At 33.7% G+C, this 22,466-nt stretch overlaps 1 protein-coding gene across 8 annotated transcripts in view; it reads left to right on the top strand.

Moving 5' to 3' along the window:
* LOC143054323 (uncharacterized) overlaps positions 1 to 22,466 on the top strand; it is a 47,970-nt gene that overhangs the window by 3,716 nt on the left and 21,788 nt on the right. For 2 of the 8 annotated variants that reach the window (XM_076227292.1, XM_076227297.1), the window contains exons 2-14: positions 473 to 639; positions 2,133 to 2,381; positions 3,522 to 3,793; positions 8,315 to 8,456; positions 9,179 to 9,232; positions 9,610 to 11,983; positions 12,726 to 12,894; positions 13,749 to 13,870; positions 14,503 to 14,645; positions 17,513 to 18,115; positions 19,092 to 19,235; positions 20,738 to 20,749; positions 22,117 to 22,276. In XM_076227292.1, coding sequence (XP_076083407.1) covers positions 490 to 639; positions 2,133 to 2,381; positions 3,522 to 3,793; positions 8,315 to 8,456; positions 9,179 to 9,232; positions 9,610 to 11,983; positions 12,726 to 12,894; positions 13,749 to 13,870; positions 14,503 to 14,645; positions 17,513 to 18,115; positions 19,092 to 19,235; positions 20,738 to 20,749; positions 22,117 to 22,276 — 4,594 coding nt within the window. In that variant the 5' untranslated portion in view covers positions 473 to 489. Of the gene's footprint in view, positions 1 to 472; positions 640 to 2,132; positions 2,382 to 3,521; positions 3,794 to 4,845; positions 4,974 to 8,314; positions 8,457 to 9,178; positions 9,233 to 9,609; positions 11,984 to 12,725; positions 12,895 to 13,748; positions 13,871 to 14,502; positions 14,646 to 17,512; positions 18,116 to 19,091; positions 19,236 to 20,737; positions 20,750 to 22,116; positions 22,277 to 22,466 lie in introns of those variants that run through there. The other 6 variants (XM_076227293.1, XM_076227295.1, XM_076227294.1 and 3 more) reach the window with 6 other exon arrangements.

The following is a 22,466-nucleotide window of genomic DNA, read 5'->3' as shown; positions in this document are numbered from 1 at the left end:
TAATTGTATAAATGAAATCCTTTCCTGACAAAATCTTTACATCCAGTGTCAGGAATATCTTCAGTTAAAAGTGATGGTCTTGATTTATAAGAAAAATGGAAATGAAGCGAAAGTTTGACATGGAAGCTCAAGAAAAGGAAGACAAAATTCTTGCAGAAGTACAAATAAAGTGTCAAAAATGAGAGAGGAGGGACAGGGCTGGGCTTTGCCAATGTCGCAAATTGCAACTTTTAAATTCCTCTTGCAATGAAGTATACATGGTGTAGCTGCTGTTTGTTGAAGCATTTTCTGTTGGAAGGAGATGCATGGTTTCACAAATAAGATTTATTAATTTAAAAAAAGGTTTAGATGGATTCCTGGGTTCTTAACATCTTGTATGTATTCCAAAATCTTTTGAACATACAATCATGTGATAATGTAAAACATGCAGAATTCTGTTGTCTTTAATGATATTTTTATGTCTTGTTTTCAGAAAAATTCCATTGTGTGATGTCTACTGAATCCAGCCAGACGTCAGAGCGAGTCATTACTATAGTTCAAAGTTCACTTCCTGTAACTTCAGCAACAGCTTTGGATGTAGACCCTAGTGATGTGGAGCACATAGGCGAAATACCATTAGATGGTTTACAAGGTTTAGGTGTAAGTATAAATGCCATGAAATGGTCTGGAAGGTCTAGGTGTAGGTATAAAATACCATAAGAAGGTCTACATGGTAACGGTTTAGGTATAAGAACCATTAATTGGTCTACAAGGTCTAGGTGTAGGTATACTAACTTTAGATGGTCTACAAGGTCTACATGGTCTAGGTGTAGGTATATATAAATACAAATAGAGTGTCTACAAGGTCTAGGTGTAAGTATAAATACCTTTAGATGGTCGACAGGGTCTAGGTGTAAGAATAAATAACTTTAGATGGTGTACAGGGTCTAGGTGTAGGTATAAATGCCTTTAGATGTCTACAAAGTCTAGGTTTAAGAATAAATAACTTTAGAGGGTCTACAACGTCTACATGGTCTAGGTGTAGGTATATATAAATACAAATAGAGTGTCTACAAGGTCTAGGTGTAAGTATAAATACCTTTAGATGGTCGACAGGGTCTAGGTGTAAGAATAAATAACTTTAGATGGTGTACAGGGTCTAGGTGTAGGTATAAATGCCTTTAGATGTCTACAAAGTCTAGGTTTAAGAATAAATAACTTTAGAGGGTCTACAAGGTCTAGGTGTAGGTATAAATACATTAAGCATTGTTAAGAGGGTCTACAGGGTCTAGGTGTAAGTATAAATACCATTAGAGTGTCTACAAGGTCTAGGTGTAGGTAAACATACCATCAGAGTGTCCACAAGGGTAGGTGTAGGTATAAATACCATTTCATGGTCCACATGGTCTACATGTAGGTTTAAATACTGTTCAAGGGTCTACATGGTCTAGTAGTAAGTATAAATACCATTTCAGGATCTAAATGAAGGTATAAATACAATTTGAGGGTCTACATTGTGAAAGTTTTTGACATGTCCAAATATTATTATGGATTTATTTATTTTTTCGTGTATCTCATTAAAGTGAAATCATATTTCTACATATTCTTTATGCAAGTTTTATCAAATATGTAGAGAGTTCTAAACATAAGAATTTGCATTGTGTTGATGCCACAACTTTCTTACCAAACCCATACATGTACATGTAGTTGCAAGAGTTTGGAAGTTATATAATCATCTTACAGCTTATTTCCTAATGCATGTAGAGCAAGACTTTGGTTAGCTTGCTTGCTTTAATTGTATATTGTACAATAGTAATTTAGATAACATCCAATTGAATAAATTTAACTATATGATATTTACAGGTTTAAGTTTGCCAATATTTATTGTTTGAAGATGTCAATTCTAAGTAAAACTTTAGTAAATGTTTATACAAACAAAGCAAGCAAACCAATCAAAGTTGCACTCTACAAGCTGTAGGAAATAAGCTGTAATGTCATACATTGTTACATATTTTGGAATTATCTGTGATTTGTGACCACTTGTTGAAGTATCAATTCTATGTATTATAAATTTTACAGAAACATCTTACATAAAGCAAGTCTTCAGTTTGTTTCACACCAACTTCAACATGGATCTTGATTTCTTTTTTCAGCAAGACAAGAATCCTTTCAGCAGTTTTTCTGAGGAGCATCTGAGTCGACTCGATGACTTCCTGTCCACTGAAGAGGCTCAGAAGATCCTACTCCAGACCACTGTTGAACCTTACAACAACCAAGGTCAGAGGTCAGGGTCACCTGAAAGTGACACAGATGTGATAGGAAAGGAGGACTTGATAAACATATTTGACGTGAGTCAGTTTGTTCAGTCAGAGCATGTTCGTAGTCCTATCATTTTCAAGCAGGTATGAACGTTGTCTATATAAAACCAAGGCATTTATCTTATCATTTTAAGACCTTGCGAGGGCTGTATGACCAGTCAAGGTGGTTAAACACTTTCATCATCATAATTTTATTTATTTAAATTTTATGCAATTCACTTTTCATTTTACTTTGTGCTATTATAATATAATAATGATTATTATTCTGACAGCCAAACTGAAATAATAGAATTTGCAAAGGTCCTCATTGAAAATAATTAAGATCTTTCCAGTGTCAATGGTGTCCCTTTCACTAGACTTTTCTGTTCACAAGAGGGACTAGTTTCTACTTCATTTACAACTAAAATCCATGTAATAAGATATTTGTGAAAGCGAGAAAGGCAATCGAGTTGAGATGAACAATGATAATCTTTTAATCGCTGTTTTACCTATGACTACGTTGTCAATTTCATTAGCAACGCCACGTGCATGCTTACTTTCTAGCCATAATTTTCCATCTCAAGCCAGTATCATGATATGAAAATTATCACAAAAAAGATCAAAGGAAAAATGCACAAAATAGCGATAAAATAAGATACATGTATGTGCATTTAAAACTTCAATATAAACCAGTAGAAGGGAAAAACTAATATCAAAATTTTAATTTAGTTATTCCTTATATATTATACATGATCAAGATCCTCTTTCATTATTTTAATGATGAGAAATTGTATGTATGATTTATTTGGCAATCAGACTCAATTTATTTATCTCCTTGACGTGTTAATTGGGGTATATCATATTATTTTGTACACAAATCGGGCCGTTAGTTTTCATGTTTGAATTGTTTTGCATTTGAAATTTCAGGGCTTTTTATAGCTGACTATGCTCACTGTTTAAGGCCTTACAGTCATTGACAGTGACCATAGGCGGATCCAGGGGGGGGGGGGGGGGGGGGCGCCCCTTTGGTGGGAAAAATTTGGTTGATTATATAGTGAATCATTGAAGCGTGACTGGAGTGACCCTCCTTCTTAGGTCAGTCAGCGGGCTCCCCCTTAGGAAATATTCTGGATCCGCCACTGTTGACCTGTGGTTGTAACCTTCCATGTCATTTGGTCTCCGGTGGAGAGTTGTCTGGTTGGCAATCATACCACATGTACTTATTTTATATTTATAATTTTTCAGAATAAATCAGAGGATCCTTCAGGTTTAGACCCTCATTTTTCTGATCATGCCTACGCCATACCTGTTAAACGTGTAACTATTCCTCCCGTTACCTCTCCCCAGCCTCAGATGTCATCACCAAGGAAAAGGGGCGGGCCAAAGGATGAAGTTATGATTGTGTCAGATGTTGGCAATGATGTGGAAATCAGTCAGGAAGAAACTAAAAGTGGGAAAGGCAGAGGTCGTGGAAGAAAAAGCTTTGGAGAAATTCCCCTTGGCAATTGTAATAACAGGTAAGAATAGAAACAAAAGATAGGAAAGGCAGAGGTCGTGGGAGAAAGAGTTTTTGAGAAATTCTTCTAGAGAATTCTAATAACAGGTAAAAATAGAAACAAAAGGTGGGAATGGCAGAGGTCGTGGGAGAAAGAGCTTTGGAAAAATACCTCTGGGGAATTCTAATAACAGGTTAAAATAGAAACAAAAAGTGAAAAAGGCAGCGGTCACGGAAGAAAAAGCTTTGGAGAATTTCCTCTGGGGAATTCTAGTAACAGGTAAAGACAGAAACAAAAAGTCGAAAAGACAGAGGTTGAGGAAGAAAAAGCTTTGGAGAAATTCCTGTTGTCAATTCTAATACATGTTGTAACAGGTAAAAACAGAAACAAAAAGTGGAAAAGGCAGAGGTCCTGGAAGAAAAAGCTTTTGATAAATTCCTCTTGGCACTTCTAATAACGGGTATTAAAACAGAAACTGGTCAAGATCTAGAGCTTTGATTACCATATGCATAAATATGTAAAATAGTCTATGAGTCTCATTTGGGATTCAACTTTCCTGTGTTTTTTGCATTCTTCTGCACTGTATATATGTACTTGATGGATGAAAAAAAAAAACATTAATAGCAGAGGTATTACATTCAAACTTTTTCCTTAGAATTCAATTACTGTTCTTTGGTACTAACATAAGTGGATCAAAGAAAAATGTATTTTGGGATACTTTAATTTATTTCTAACACTGCACACTAGGCTGTAGACTTTTTTTATTTTATTGAATACTAAATCGGGTTTACCTACAACCTCTCAATCCACAGAAAATAAATACCTAGTGAACATTCAATAGAAAAAAATGGCTTACTCATTTTATGTTCATGACTGCAAATGCAACCTGTAATCCAAAAAGCTATAAATAGGCCAGTTATGAAGTTTTTATATCATAACTTTTTATAAAAATAATCATGTTAATAGATGTATTCAAATTTTTTACAACAAATTGATATTCCATCTTGTAAGGGAAGTTCAACAAGGGAGATAAATGACTCCAAGCAATACCCTCTGATGAAAATGGAATAACCCACTTTGACCTAGATAATGACCTGTCTCTCTCATGTGGCTTACAAGTAAATACATGTTTTTAAATGTGGAGGAAACAATTTTATGGATATTCAGAAGATGTACATCTCTTAGGAATTAATATTAATAGGTAACAACTTTCTGTAGTCAAAGGAAAACTGACTGTTTTATTGAAAAAATCATTACACATAGATGTACAAAAGGTATGTTAAGGTGTGTTTGATATCAAACTACAAGAACTGTTTAGGTTTTGGAAATCTATTCCCAATTTACCATAGACCTGAATTATTCACTTGACTATAGATAATATGATAGTCTCTTTGCAATTTTATGTGGTATCTTTTTAAAAAGATATGAAAAAGACTCAAAATCTAGTATGACACACTGTCATGATGGCTTCTGAAAATAATTACATATATTTTAACATTGGGTCATAACACATATTAGAATCCCTTTTAAGGAATATAAACCTTAAAGAGATAAATGTTTTTTTCTGTCTGATTATTACATACCATACGTATACACATGGTATATATCAAAGATAATACATTAAAAGTCACTGGATATCTTGTCAGATCTTAGATGGTAAATCCCAACCATGCTGTGAACACTTTTTCTTTAGTATAAAGACAAAAGGGAGAAATGAAAATTATGCTCTTTTGATTTATTATTTGTTATTTACAGGTTTTTAGTGGGGTTTGTGTTGCCTAGTGTTTAGTTTTCAATTGGTTTCATGCTAATCCCTTCCACAACACTGCAATTTGATTGTTTAATATTTTGCTAGTATTTCATTGGACTAAAGTCTCATGCTTATTCATTACACAACATACACATGTTGGCGTATGAACACACAACGTCAGAGTGGGCGTGTTGCCATACAAATTGACAACATTGAAAATAAAACTAATACTTTTAACCAATCAGACGACAATAAATACACCAAATTTATTTATTCATTACACAACATGTCTCTTTTGATTAACCCTTACCATGCGGTGCCCGTCTTTTGACGGGCGGACCCTAATAACCGTTATTTGGCTCCAATGGCGTTCCATACTTTTAGAAGTCCACTTTATGAGACTTATTTTGAAAGTTATGTGTGTCCCGTCAACCTGAAGCTATCCATATTCACGTTTCTCATGTATAAGTAGCATTTTGAGCACAAATACGGACTTGGAAAATTGAAATTGCCTAAAACTCGGTTTTCTGGAGGGGTAGGCTTCACATCTGTATCTTACACAAGAAGTTCAGAGGCATAAAACTGGCAAAGATAGTGCAAACTCACGGCCATATAACTACTGATCATTATTATTATTGAAATACGCATAGGAAACAACTACTTCCGGTTTTGGGTCCATTCGAAGTCCAAAATCGGTAAAAATCGTGAAATTCGGTATTTTGGGTCCAAATGACCTTCTGTAGACTGATGAATCAAGATCAGATTCACTCCGATCTAACAACTGTTGGGGTCAATTTGTTCACTAGGGTCCACTCTACACGCAGGCTACAGCTGGATACCTTAACCAGCAACCCTGGGTCTTCTGGGTCAAGAGAAGGGGTGAAAAATCGGCAAAATTGACGCTTTTTGCATCTAATGACCCTCTTTGGGGCAAATTCCCGCCAAAAAAATTCCGCCTCCTCACCCCGACCACCCCACCCCGTGATCACCTATATTAGATTTAAAGAATTCAATATGCTACAGCAACAGGGCTAAGCTCATTTGCATATGATTTGCATATTTTTGCAAATAAACGAAAATTAGACATTTTCTAAAAACAATTCCGCATGGTAAGGGTTAAGGACCTTGGAAAAAGAAACCAATTTTTTTCCAGTTTTAGCTCAAACTTTGATGTTTTTTCTTCTTATAATGGGTCAGAACGGGTCAGTAAGGCCTCCAGATACAATGATTAGTTCAAAAACGCTTAAAAAAATATATTTTTTTTTAAAGTTTGTTAACCCTTACCATGCGGTGCCCGTCTTTTGACGGGCGGACCCTAATAACCGTTATTTGGCTCCAATGGCGTTCCATACTTTTAGAAGTCCACTTTATGAGACTTATTTTGAAAGTTATGTGTGTCCCGTCAACCTGAGGCTATCCATATTCACGTTTCTCATGTATAAGTAGCATTTTGAGCACAAATACGGACTTGGAAAATTGAAATTGCCTAAAACTCGGTTTTCTGGAGGGGTAGGCTTCACATCTGTATCTTACACAAGAAGTTCAGAGGCATAAAACTGGCAAAGATAGTGCAAACTCACGGCCATATAACTACTGATCATTATTATTATTGAAATACGCATAGGAAACAACTACTTCCGGTTTTGGGTCCATTCGAAGTCCAAAATCGGTAAAAATCGTGAAATTCGGTATTTTGGGTCCAAATGACCTTCTGTAGACTGATGAATCAAGATCAGATTCACTCCGATCTAACAACTGTTGGGGTCAATTTGTTCACTAGGGTCCACTCTACACGCAGGCTACAGCTGGATACCTTAACCAGCAACCCTGGGTCTTCTGGGTCAAGAGAAGGGGTGAAAAATCGGCAAAATTGACGCTTTTTGCATCTAATGACCCTCTTTGGGGCAAATTCCCGCCAAAAAAATTCCGCCTCCTCACCCCGACCACCCCACCCCGTGATCACCTATATTAGATTTAAAGAATTCAATATGCTACAGCAACAGGGCTAAGCTCATTTGCATATGATTTGCATATTTTTGCAAATAAACGAAAATTAGACATTTTCTAAAAACAATTCCGCATGGTAAGGGTTAATTAAATTAAAGAATTTCATAGAAGAGTGGTTTCTTGGAAATCCATTTCACAAGATGCATGTAAATTCAGAAATTATTGTGAGGTATATTTTATTAATGCCAATAAGGCAACTGAATGCATATCTCAATGATAAGAAGTTGATTACAATATCTGATACATATGTCCATGATGTCTGTAGTAGCTTTTTCTGAAATCACCAAAAAAAAATCTCACATTTTCGTCCATTCATAAAAAATTGCAATAATAAATGCATTTATTTTATGCTTTTACTTTTCTACACTGGTTAGAGGTATAGGGGGAGGGTTGAGATCTCACAAACATGTTTAACCCCGCCGCATTTTTTGCGCCTGTCCCAAGTCAGGAGCCTCTGGCCTTTGTTAGTCTTGTATTATTTAAATTTTAGTTCCTTGTGTACAATTTGGAAATTAGTATGGCGTTCATTATCACTGAACTAGTATATATTTGTTTAGGGGCCAGCTGAAGGACGCCTCCGGGTGCGGGAATTTCTCGCTACATTGAAGACCTGTTGGTGACCTTCTGCTGTTGTGTTTTTTTATTTTGGTCGGGTTGTTGTCTCTTTGACACATTCCCCATTTCCATTCTCAATTTTATGCAATAATTTCTGAATTTGCAGTAGTGACTTTTGTTTGAATATTAATCACTAGTATTTTATTGTGGTTTCATTATTATTTTTGTAGACGATCCAATAGAATTAGTGATAACGAACAACGGGAAATGGCAGAAAAAATTAGACAAGAAAATATACAGAAAGAAAAAGAGGCAATGGATGCTTTGAACTCCGGACAATTTAGTGATGGTCAAGATGAAACACCAAAAAGGGTATAAAAATATGAAATACTGTGAAACTTCTTTTAAGAGACCACTTAAGGGAGAGATAATCAGTGGTCTCATAAGACAGGTTGTCTTTAAATACAAACTCAATTTTTATGAAATGCTCTATAGAAGGACCTACAATTAATAGTCTTTGCTATGAAAAAAAATGAAAATATGTTTATGTCAAAGAAATGGCAACCTAACCACGCAATTAAGCAATAGACATCTAGAGGTCACCATACAATATTAAAAAAAAAACGAATGTTATAAGACAGTCAGAGTTCCCTGGTGATCCTTGAAGAAAATCTGTTGGTCCTCACTTTTATTTCTATTGCAAAATCAGAACTTGTGTTGGTCCTTGTAAATTTTAGTGGTCAAAACCTTTTAATAAAACCACCAAATTTCGAGAACTCTGAAATATTTGCATCAATTTTAATGAATATAAAAAAAACCACCTAATAATAGATCATTTATTATTTCATTTATATTGTTGATGGATTGAACATCTTTTCTCATTATAAAAAATCCCCCAAAACTCACTTTTTATATTGTCTAAGTTAAGAGGAGAATAGGGGGTACAAGGAGTAACTTTGAATATATTTTTTTATTTGATTAACAACTTCCCCCATATAATTACCTCAAGGGAAGCCTCTAACACCAATCATTATTTATTAAATTTGACAAATGTTTGAGGTCTATAATTTAGAGAATTTCTGTATTCTTATTAGGGAAGAGGAAGACCAAAGAAAACAGGAGAAGATGAGGAGGAAGAGATTGAACAGGTATACAGGCTAAATTTTAAGGTCGAGATACCCTAAATGGACTACATGTATGTCGCAGATTTTGGTCAAATTTTACATTCAACTTAGGTTTGTTGAACATGTTGAAATATAACTGAAAATTAAAAAAAATAATGCATTGGTCTCTTATTTTCTGAAATTTTATTTATTGAATACTTTCAAAATAGGTATTATAAAACTTCTGTGTGGAAAGCACATAAAATAAGGCAAAATACATGTATTCCCATTCAAAAAGATAGAATTTTGATGTGAAAAGATTTCTTACAGAACAGCATCTGGTAATAGAATAAGCATAAACATGCATTAAAAGGGGTTTTAAAATGAAGTATTGCCCTGATGTCAGTTTGTACTTTTTTAAGGTTGAAGATGAGAATGATGAAAATTCTAGTGAGAGTGAGACTGACACAAAAGAGGAACAAGTTAAAAGAAAAAGGGGTAGACCTAAAAAGGTCAAAGATCAAGAATCTGAAAGTGAGGCTGAAAATCTGACTAATAAAAAAGACAAAAAAGGAAAAGGTAAAAAAGTGAAAGATGATTCTGATAGTGAAGAAGAGACGCCAAAGCAAAAAGGGAAAAAAGGACGATCGTTGAGTAAGAATAAAAAGCAGGAGGATGATGCTGATGATGAAAGTGATGAAAAATCACCAAAAAAAGGGAAGAAAAAAGACAATTTGAAAAAGAAAGGAAAGAACGAAGACAGTTCTGAAAGTGAAAGTGAGGAGGACTCACCCAAAACTGAGAAAAGAAAGCCAGGTAGGCCAAAGAAAAATAAAGGGAAGGAAATATACACAGAAAGTGAAAGTGCAGAAGAATCACCAAAGAAAGGAAAAGGAAAGAAAGGAAAAGGGAAACAGAAAGTCGAACAAAGTGATGATGATAATAAAAAGAAAAAGAAAGGCAAGGGGAAAAAACAGGATACTGAAAGTGAAAGTGATATTAAAATTAAAAAAGGGAAGAAAGGTAAGGGGAAACAAACATTTGAAAATGAATCACCTAAAAAGAAAGGAAAAAAAGGGAAAGTGAAGGAAGAATCTGAGGAGTCAAGTGACGAGGAAGAGTCGCCAAAGAAAGGAAAAGGGAAAAAACTAAAAGGAGGCAAAACATCCAAGGGCAAAAAAGGAAAAAAGGATGAATCTGAAGATTTATCAAGTGAAGAAGAAAATAATACACGTCAGAAAAATAAAAGTGCAAAAAAGAATGAGGGAAAGGAAGAAAAAACAAAATCTCTGACAAAAAAGGACAAAAAAGTTAGTAGTGACGAAGAGGATGAGCCTTTAAGTGCTATTAAATCAGAAACTACTAAGGTTCAAAGTTCAATCAAGAAAGATATGTCTGCCGGTAAAAATATTTTTGAGGCATTGTCAAAGCAAATTATGGAATCAAGTGCTTTAAAACGTAAACATTCAGAGACAGATAGTGTTGATGGGAAAATGGTCAAATTAAAACACGAAAGTGGGGAAGACCCTCATTTAACACGGCAAGATTCTCAGGATTCTAAGAAAAAGGAGGAAAATGGTGAAATGAAGACTCCCAAATCTGTGAAAAAGAAATTTAGAAAATCTGAAGAGTTTTTAGACCTTACAATGACTGATTTGTTTAAACCTGATGGTGTTGTCCGTAAAGATGATGAACAAAAACAGGAACTTACAAAACCTGATGAGAGTGATAAACATAGTAATGACTTAGTTTCAAATAATCAGGATCATACACATGTTTTAAATGATGAAACTGTTGTAGTTACAGTTGAAGTGAAAATTGATTCAGATGAAAAAGTTGAAGAGAAAATTGATTCAGATGAAAAAGTTGAAGAGAAAATTGATTCTGATGAAAAGGGTATTGAAAATAGTTCTGCAGTTGATGAAAATTCAGCTAATGAATCTGATGAACCTAATGAATTAAAGCCTGTCAAACAAATTCCACTGCAAGAAAGTGAATCAAAAGATTCACCGTCAAAGGGAGGTAATAATGATTATACTAAAATAAAGGAACTAAGTGAATCTAAAGTTTCACCTTCAAAGGGAGGTAACGATGAAAATATTAAAATTAAGGAACTATACAAAAGAGTTGCTGACAAATCAGATGATTTGAATTCTTCTGTTGATTCTAACTTTGGAATTGTATCGGTATCTATGGTTACGTCAGATTCTGACAAAGAAGAAGAACCCATTCAGTTTGAGGCTACGATAGAAAATATTGAATTTGTCTCTTTGCCTGAGGAGGCTGTCGAGTTTCAAGCTGAAATTGTTCCGGGTACTGAAAATGTTTTAAGTGTACAAGTAAGTGAACCGGTAGAGAAAAAAAAAGAAGATGAAGATTTATCAAGTTTGAAAGAAAATGTGGTTCTGAAAGACAATATTGAAACAAAAAATAAAGACGAAAAAGGGTTGCCAAAAGATACTGCCGTGAGTAAGGCAAAGATAGAAACAAAACAGTTGAAAAAAGTAACACCAAAGTCAGTGCCAAAGCGTGGAAAAGTTGCTGAAGTCAAGAGTTCTAGTGATTTAGACACATCTGACATAACTGGATCAGAAATGGAAGACGATGGGCGTGTATTACGGAGGAAAAGAGTAAGAAATCCACTTGTTGAAGAATTTCTCAAAAAGGAAACAAGAAAACAGCGAAAGAAAACAACAAAGTCTGAAGATGAAGGTACAGATAAAGAAGTAGAAAAAGTGGAGGAAAAAAAGAAAAAAGGAAAAGAAAAGGTGAAAGAGAAAGAGAAAAAAGAACCTGGTAAGTTTGTCATGTGATTGACAATTGTAAGGTTTAATAGAGGCTTCTGAATGGGTACTATTTGAAAAAAGGAGATGACTTGTAATGGTCAATAAGACCACCAGAGACCAAGGAATTAGCATATTAACAACTGAAAAACACTTTATCTTATGGCCCTCAACAATAAACAAAACCTATATCATATAGTAAGCTATGAAAGATCCTGAGATAACAAAGTGTGAAACTATTCAAAAGAAAAAACCTACAGCTTAAACCAAAACAAATAAACAAACAAAATTGGCAGATAGCAACCAAGGGTTTAAAGTAATTTGGGGAAACAATTTTTTACCTAAATAGATTGATTTTACAGGGTATATGTCAATGAGACAGCAAACCTACAACACAAAGAAAAATTTAAAGTGCAACATGTGGTCTAAAATCTTGTGATTGACTTTCAATGTCCTAAACATTGGAGAGGGGGGATAGGACCTTTATCGGGACTCCTGGATCGGGTGTTTTTAAGCTCGGGATTTCGGTATTGACCCTGTCGGGATACGGGAATTCTTTTTTTGAATTTCGGGACCTCAGGATTTCGTTTTTTTAAGCTCTGGATTTTGGGATTTCGTGTTTTAAAGCCCGGGATTGCGGGAACAGGACCCCTCCTATCCCCCCTCATTGGATATTCAACCAATGATATTAATTTACATTGTCATTAACTTTTTTTTGTATGAACAATAAAGGATAAGTTAATTATTTCTATTAGAAGTGATAGAAAAAGTAAAGGAAAAAGCAAAAGAAGATTCAGAGGATGAAGAAGAAAAATCGGAAGAATCAGAGGATGAGGAGGATGATGATGAAGATATGGACAGTGAAGAAGAATATGAGCCTCCAGATCGTAAATACTGTATCTGTAACAAACCGTATGGTAACAAGTACGTACAATGTTAGCCACATTCAATGTAATTCACTGTCCATTTATTTGTTTTTGTGGATACTCTTTATTGTGGTTTGAGCAAAATTTGTATTTCAAGGATGTCTGATTTCGTTAGTTTAAACATATTTATTTATAGTGGATTGGGAAACAAGTTTTGTAACTTATATTAAATCCCTTTCCACTTTGTGGGTGCGAGTGCTGCCCAGTAGCGGCATTAACTTACTCTTTTTTGAAATCTACAAGGGTGTCTTTTACGTACAAGAGATATGGCTCTCTCTTAATACGGGTCAGCCATTTATTGTCCCCTTCCGACAGACTATCATTGTTTCGTCAAGACCATACTTGCAAATGGTGTCAAGGGAGAGCCTAAAATCAGTCCCTGAAATTTTCATCCTGGATTGGGAATCGAACCAGGAACCTCTGAGTTAGTAGTCCGATGCACTAACCACTACACCACGGCTCTCAAGATTTCGTTGATACAAAGTTATACAATATTTTTATTTTAGAATTGAGAATGAAAATGAGGATTATGTCAAAGACAATGATCCGACCAAAGAGCAAACAACAGCTGAAAGCCACCTATGTGCCTAGTTGAACCATTAAATTCATGCTTCACCTTTATTGCAGAAATTCACTGAAAATATATCCCATGAATAATAATAATTCAAAAATATGCTTTTACAATGTATAAGTTGGTGGGACAGCAACCAAACAACATAACTAATTAGATTCATCCAGCAAACCCTTCACAAAACTTTAAAAATGGCAACTGGTTTTTGGTGGGTTTTCTGCCTTTAGTTTTTATTATAGAGTTGTTTTTATACTGTTTAAATGTTGCCATGGTATTTCCAGATTTATGATTTGCTGTGATAGATGTGAGAATTGGTACCATGGTAAATGTATCGGGATAACTCGTGAGAGAGGAAAAGAAATGGCCGACAAGGAAGAGGAGTATATCTGTGATGGTTGTAAGGGTAGGTACAAATGAAAAAGGGCAACCATGCATGATGACGTCACATATAAAGAACACAAATTTCTGTAAATGTTTGAAAAGGAAAGATAAAAATAATAAGTGAAACATATTTCACCACTATCATGACTATAACTCTTTTATTATGATATTTCTTCACTCCAACAGTTTTACAGTCTCATGGTTTATAAAATATTAAAATCTGTCTTGAGTCGACAAATATGGTAACACACTTGTTGCAGTTTTAAAATCTATATTTTCTGTGATGGCAGGCCAAAAAAATCCATTGTTTACCATTGCAGTCTTGTAGATGTTGCTATTTCTCTTTTGATTATGGTCAAGAAACATGCCCAATGAATTTTGGTGGTGTCACTTTTACCGTTCTAGAGTTATGCCCCTTTGCAAATGGAAAATTTGCTGAATTTTTGGTTTCCATTTTCGAACTTTAGTTGGCCTCAACCAAATGTTATGAAACTTGTGCACAATGCTTATTACCTCAAAAATTCAGATCAAATGTAAATATGGGTTGCGTCACTTTTACAGTTCTTGAAACTATTTGAAAAAATACATAGTTATCATACTATTGGAGTTCCTATGACAAGGCTGCTGTAAAACATTTACACATTTATCTTATAGAGAAAGAAAAAATAGAAAAGATCAAAGGCAAATCCATAATGGACGACAGTAAAACCAGCACAGGGTCTAAACCACTGATTGTTAAGATGCCTGGATTGAAAAAGGGAGATAAGCCTGTTAAAACTGGTAAAATAGAAATATCAGTAAGTACTGACATAGTTTAAACTTTGCACAAATTTGGCAAATCATTTATATAGTGTCATTTGCCCACCCTATGGCCATTTCTTTTCTGACAAGACAAGACAATTAATTAACAACTATACATTTACAATTACATTATACATTTGCAAGCAAGACACACAATAAATAAATTAATTTCTATAAAGTTTACACATATAAAATTGAGAATGGAAATGTGCCAAAGAGACAACAAACTGATCAAAGAAACAACATAACTTGATCATAATGTTAATTTGACTTTTGTATTTAATTTAATATTTTTACACGATTTCAGCTGGCAAAGATTTTCAGAATATTCAAGATAAAGAGATATTTGTATATGTAATTCTTATTTGAAAACATGTAGACCATATGTCAGAGTATCAACTTTGTCAATGGGACAAGTTTTGATTAAGGTGGTACCCAACACTTTCACTAAAATTAATTGGGCTCGTTTAATTTTCATAAAATTTTGTCAAAGCATTTACTTTGACACTTTAACAAAAATATAAAAATTTTAAAAATTTTGAACCAACCGTTTTGTCAGAAAAATTACACTGGTTATATAACAATTTGTCAAACACCAGTTTTGATCATTGAGAGGCTTAATATTCCTTTTACAACACAACGTAATTAAAACGATTAGCTGACTTTACAGAGTTATCTCCCTGTAGTGTTAGGTACCACCTTCACCCTTTCCTCCATGGATATTTTTTCTTTCACATACTTGATTCACATAGGATTTTTTCAATGCAAAATAAATCATGAGGTTTAAAGTATTAATGCATTGTGAAAACAAATATTTCATCAATGAAATTCAAGTCAGATATTCTCATGAATATCCTTTTCATATTGGATACAAACTTTTTTAAGTTTGATGCAGACATTTTGTAATTAAAGCATATCAACTTAGGTACTACACAGGCGTCAAAAGGCGTCATTATGGAGAAAAGGGGGTGGCGTCAAAAAGCGTCATTATGGAGGAAAGGGTTAAGGGAAACCAGAGTACCAAGACAAAACTAACGACCTTTGTCTGTTCATGAATTATATCTATATTTCTTCAGCAGAACGTTCCTTTCCTGAGAGTATTTATATTGTGGTTGATTTTTCACAAAATTTACAACATTTAATATATTATATATATATATATATATATCAGGGAATAAACTTAACGCTCGCCCAGTCGCCCATGGCGACCAGATTTTCGGCTGGGCGAATATATTTAGTCATCCTGATCGCCCAGCTGGCGACTGTAAAAAATTTGAAGTAAATCCCATTTGTACCCTTTCCCCCGCGAGATATTAACGAAGACTGTTCCCAAAAGGAAACCTGTTTTGTCTTTTCAAAGCGATATAGTAATATAAAATATTTCCGAAAACCAGTAGGTTCTTTCTAATAACCTAAACCCAGTCGAACAGCTATGTTTTCAATCCGAAGTGACGATATTTCGTATACCTCCTTCAATCAGCATGTTTTCTTAACTCTGCTAAATTTTCTACGATTATTTCATTATTGAATAGTGTTTTCTTCTAAACTGTTCAATAAGCATCGCAAAAGGGATGTTTTCTAATTGTCCTCGGAGTCATTTCAAGCCTGTGTTAGACGGAAACTTGTCCCTGAATCGCTATTTACAAAAAATACTTAATGTAAAAACGAAACGCAAAGTCTCGTAAAAAAATATCCCAATATTAAGTTTATATCCAATCTTCAATTTAAACTTATTGCAAAATATATTTTGATCAACACTATTAGAGGATGGCTTGGATTGAAATAGTATTTATTAAAAAAAACCAGCCATATCGTCAGGTCAACAGGAAGTTGAAAAAAATTGAAGGGAGGCAATTTTGGCAGGAAATAACTATTGTCAAATCTTATAATACATTTCTGGTGGCAATAATTTAAATATTATCAGCTTTATTAAAAAAACTGTTTTGTTTCATACCATGAACATACATTTAAAGAAGAATCAGAGAAATTTGTACTTGAACATAATCAAGACTGTACTTCCTGTTTTACTTCTTGTATTTATGATCCTCCTTACATGGGGGCACTTATAAAATGCTTTTAATTTTAACAATTATGGAGAAAAAAGTAACAGTTCTTAGCTTCTGCAATATATGCAATGTATTGTTGCATCAAAATAATATAATCTTCTCCCATCTCACCTGTTTTATTTATAAAACTCCTTACTTAGGAGCACTAGCACCCTTCTGCCCTGAGATTCAAGCTGGAACATTGTTAGTAAGTATATAAAAAGTTATTTTCAGTTTTATTTTCATTTAGTCTTTTTGTATAAAGATTGGTTGGGCTCCTAAAATTTCAACTGGGCCCCTGAAAAAAAATATCTTAGGGGCCCAGCTGGCCCCTAGACAAAAACAGTTAAGTTTAGTCCCTGTATATATATATATATGTATCAAAGGTGTGAGTTCGAATCCCGCTGAGGGACGGACAAAAATTTGTCAGTATAAAATCTAACTCTAACACTGTTTGGTGTAATTTTCAGACTTATATATATATATATATATATATATATATATATATATATATATATATATATATATATATATATATATATATATCTTCTCATTGATAGTGAAAATTTTTATACGAATTCATAAGTATATTATTATTGGTATAATAAATAAAATGACCTAAAGGCTAAACTTGAAATAAAAAAAAAAAAGAAATGGGCTAAGCAGTTGGTGGAGATTGACTTGATTGACTTGTATTAGCAGCAAATAATGTCAAAAGAATAAAACATTTATTGGCAATCATTAAGGGCAATAGTCAATACTTAAATAATTTTTCAAAACTGATTAAGGAAGTTGTCGACTGTATTTCTTCTTTTCAGTCCAAGAAAAAGATGTTTGAAGGTAAGAAAAAGGAAAATAAAGACAAAAGTCCTGTAGCTTTGGGAAAAGTCGAAAAGAAAACAATGCCAGGTACAAAGGTCACGGAACAAAAATTAGCTTCAGGATTATCATCTTCCAAGAGTGAGAAAAAGGTCACAACACAAAAAACTGGAGAAATTGCTATTGTGAAAAAGGGTTCTAAGGAAGCTGTAGGAAAAGTCTCCTTACTCGGAGGAAAAGTAGAAAAGGTGATTGGTGCTAAAGGACAGGAGGTGAAGGTCGTGACCTCATCTGGAAAAACTGAAAAAGGGACAGTGAAAGGTCAAGAGGTAAAGGTAACAACCTTACCTGGAAAAATTCAAAAGGAGACTGTAAAATCAGAGAAGACAATAAACACACCCAGTAAAATTGAAAAAGGTGGGACAACTGGAAAATTTGAGGTCTCGAGTACCTCTGATAAATCTGATAAACATTCAGTTACACCTGGAAAACTTGACAAGAAAGCGGAAAAATCTGAGAATTTTCTGGAAATATTTACTCCTGATAAAGCTAAAATATTGGCACCTGTCAAGAAAGTTTCTACAGAACAGAAAAAATCCGAGGTAATTATATGGAAATGTATTGCAGGATTTTGTTTGTTTGTTTGTATGTTGATGATTGAATTATTTGTTTGTGTTTCTGTGTTAGTTATTGACTTCCAATTTAAACTAATTGTTTTTGTTTTCAGTTGCAGGTATTATAAACTGTTAGAGCTAATTTCCTAATTCTTGTAGAATAAGATTTTGGTAGACTTGTTTGCTTTGTTTGTATAAACCTTTGCTAATGTATTATACTGAAAGATTGACATCTGCAAACAATATAGATAGGCATAGTTAAACCTGTATATATTACATCTTATTTGATTGTTAATCCAATTACAATTGAACAATATTATAGTGTTATTAACTGGCTGTTTCTGTTTTGGCACTGGTATAGATTCAAGGTTTGCTGTATTGGCCTTGAGACCCATAGGGCCGAGGGCCAATACAGAAACAGCCTGTTCATAACACTTTTATTTAATGATTATAAGAAAATTAAAAACCGTAATCAATACAGGTCCAATACAGCTTTTTTACCACCTTTTTCTGTATTGGCCCTGTTTTTCTTAAAAAATCGGTGACTAATACAGGGCCAATACGGCTTTTTTCCCGCTTTTTTCGGTATTGACCCTTTTCAAAGAGCAATATTAGCTGTTGATTTATATTGACAGTGAAACGTCTTCAGTATTGCACATGCTGATTTATCGGTATTAGGGCTGATTTACTCATATCATTCAGTAAACAAACATAGCGAGCAAGATAACCAAAATCTTACCCTGCATGCATTAGGAAATTAGCTCTAAGGTTATATTGTTTTTCCTATTACAGTTTTCAAGTTAGAACTTATAATATCATGAATATATAGCTGTGTTAGTACACATACTAAAGGTATTTTATCAGAATTTTCTTTTTCTAAAAATTGATTACTAGCTATGTATAGTCCGTCTTGATCTTGTCAATACAGTGGAATCATCATAAAGATAATGAATATAATTAACAGGAAAAGTTACCACGGTGTATCGGACCTAAATGTGGCAAAGTGTCGAGGTGGGATTCAGTGTATTGTAGTAACGAATGTATCATCAATCATTCCCAAGACTCACTTAATATTATACATAGTCAGCAAGAACAGACAACGGTCAAGGTAGACAACTTTAATGTCGTAACTCAATAGGCCCTTTCAGATTCTAATGCATTCTGGGTAATATTTTTGAAAAACGTACACGAAAATGTTTTGATTGGTTTAAAAGGTTTTAACAATTGAAATTCAATCAATGATGTAACGTTATTTTCATTTTGGTGTACGATCAATTAGATTACCCATAATTCTTTAGATTCTGAGTAGGGGAATTGCATGTTTATCTGTATTGTCAAATACTGTGGATTCATGTGGATTCGTAATTATTCGGTGGATATCAGTTTTCTTGGTTTCGTGGATAAAGGAGTCAGTTTTCACAAAAAAAATTAAAATTAGATTGAATGCAAGTTTACTGCTTTGTTCATGACTTACGATCAATCTTAGTCGTAAGTTTTATTGTGAAACCCGACTCCAGGTGAGCCACAAATTTAAGTGTTGAACTAATGACAAACTTTATTTTGGCTAGAACATGTAGAATGCAGACTTTGACAAAACCACGAAATTAAATATCCATGAAAATGAAATTATTCTGCATTCCATAACATTTGGTATCCTCGAAAATGAATAAATGGCCAGTATAAAATTGTGGATGAAAATTTTGGCTTCATCTCAAATACTGTGGATTCATTTATATTCCTAAGTACCAATTTTTCTGGATTGAGAAGAAATTTTATTCTTATTTTGTCAAAGGTTGCATATTGTTATGCGTTTACTTTTCTGCATTGGCTAGAGGTATAGGGGAGGGTTGAGATCTCATAAACATGTTTAACCTTGCTGCATTTTTGTGCCTGTCCCAAGTCAGGAGCCTCTGGCCTTTGTTAGTCTTGTATTATTTTAACTTTTAGTTTCTTGTGTACAATTTGGAGTTTAGTATGGGGTTCATTATCACTGAACTAGTATATATTTGCTTAGGGGCCAGCTGAAGGACGCCTCCGGGTGCGGGAATTTTCGCTGCATTGAAGACCTATGGGTGGCCTTCTACTGTTGTCTGTTCTATTGTCAGGTTGTTGTCTTTTGGCACATTCCCCATTTCCATTCTTAATTTTATGCAAGCTTTTTTTTTAAATTTGTACATCCATTAACATTTAAATAAGTGGTTAACCTTTACCCTTTAAATCCACTAAAAAGCTGTAGGACGCCTCTGGGTGCGGGAATTTCTCGCTACATTGAAGACCTGTTAGCGACCTTCTGCTGTTGTTTTTTCTATGGTCGGGTTGTTGTCTCTTTGACACATTCCCCATTTCCTTTCTCAATTTTATTCCTATGAATTATAATGAATCCACTCAAGTAAACTTGAGGAAATGATAACTTCTTGACTTAAAAATTTTTCCTGTATTATATTTATTACAAAATCTCTTCACTCAAACTTTTGGTAATTTCTTATATTATATTTTTAAATATCAAATGTTATTTTTCTGGAGAAAGCTGTGTTCAGGTGTTATAACATGGTTTATACATCAATTTTGAATTACTAACCACATTTTATTTATTTTAATTAAATCTATCAGAGGCCAAGTAAGGTAAGAGTGCATGCATGTTGTTACTTTTCTGGGTTAACTCTCTTAAAAAATTTGGGAACCGTCTGTTCTTTAGTGTTTATAATTAGTTACGTCTATTAAATTGCTTTAGTCTAACTTACCATGCTTACATGAAATATATTTTTTTTAACAGAATGAGTATTATGAAAAAGTTCATTCTAACCATTAAACTTTTTTTACATGTATCTGTAATTTCATTATGAAGTAAAAACAATGACCCTATCACAATAAATAAGTTTAATATAATTGTTTAAGTTTGTATGTTTTAATGTATTAAATATTGTTGCACTATGAAATTGGTATATTATTTTCAGGATTATATCTACTGTGCGTTACCAATGAAATATAATTATTTTCAAATTATGCAGTACTCTTTTCACAAATTAAAATTTCAATTAGCATCAATAGGATTGTTGTGAAGAGGAAATTACCAATTTTAACCATCATTTTTTGCAAAATATTTTGGCTGCAAGTGCATAAAGTGATGCTAAATTCTGCTTTGAAACTATGGGCAAATTTATTTTTGATTTCATCATGAAAAAAACACTGCTGGTTGACCAGAGCTCATATGACAAGCTTTTGCTTTATTTTCCTTTAAACAACATGTACATAGATTACCCTGGGGAAAATGATTTAAACTGTCATGTTCATCATTTTTGCAGGTGGAAGTTTTCTTTAAGTGATAGGGGAAAACAATTTATCTACTTTAAATAGTTTGTCAACTTGACGTGGGAGTTCTGTACTTCTTAAATGCTTTTTGAAGAAAACTGTTTATTTGACTATGAAATTTATACATGTGTACTCTAGTTGATAGTAATCCAATAAAATGCTTAAAAGAATATGGGAAATGATTGAGTATAGATTGTAATCATGATCATGATTATAGACTTAAAGTAATACACTGTAGTAGTAGTGACTTGTAATCATGATCATGATGATAGACTTTAAGGTAATAGTAGTAGTAACTGTATGATTGTTTGGATGTATTAAAATGATTTATTCACTTAATTTTGCATGATCACAGTTCATTAACGTTAATGGTAATTAATTATATTATTCCCCATGAACGAGGACAACAGCCATTCCAAAATTGAAACTTTTACAGCCGAGTGGGTAGGTATAAAAGGTAACCTCTTTGGTTAGTTTGCTTGCTAGCTGTACTGTCAAGTCATTATTATGTAAGGTACACTACCCTCCATTTGAAGTAGTAAACGGGGCAAAATATTTTACATTGTATTGTATGGAAAAAAAACAAGAAGTCCGAACATTTGGCACAAATTCTGAAACCTTACCTAAGTACATCCTTAAGTCAACTTATGTTAAGAAATATTTGCTTTTTTATTTTCCAGTTAACTGGTGACAAAAGAATCGTGGTTATTGAAAAGACAACTGGCAAGATACTCACTGGTGACAAGGCTCCTACGGAGGCCGAGCTGTGTGCCTGGCTAGAGAAAAATCCTTCATACTCTGTGCTCCTGCCGAGTATTAAAAAGCTCAAGGGTACTGAAAGTAAGTATCAAATAGTATCTGAGCTCTGTGTGTGGTTATAAAAAAATTCTTCATACTCTGTGCTCCTTCCTAGTATTAAAAAGCTCAAGGTTCCGAAAGTAAGTATCTATTATAGTCTGATCTCTGTGTGTGGTTATAAAAAAAAATCCTTCACAAGCAATGCTGGGCACATAGAAATATAAGCATCTGT

This window comes from Mytilus galloprovincialis, chromosome 12 (genome assembly GCF_965363235.1).
Source record: "Mytilus galloprovincialis chromosome 12, xbMytGall1.hap1.1, whole genome shotgun sequence".
Lineage (NCBI taxonomy): Eukaryota > Metazoa > Mollusca > Bivalvia > Mytilida > Mytilidae > Mytilus > Mytilus galloprovincialis.
This window is presented reverse-complemented; position numbering and strand designations above follow the sequence as displayed.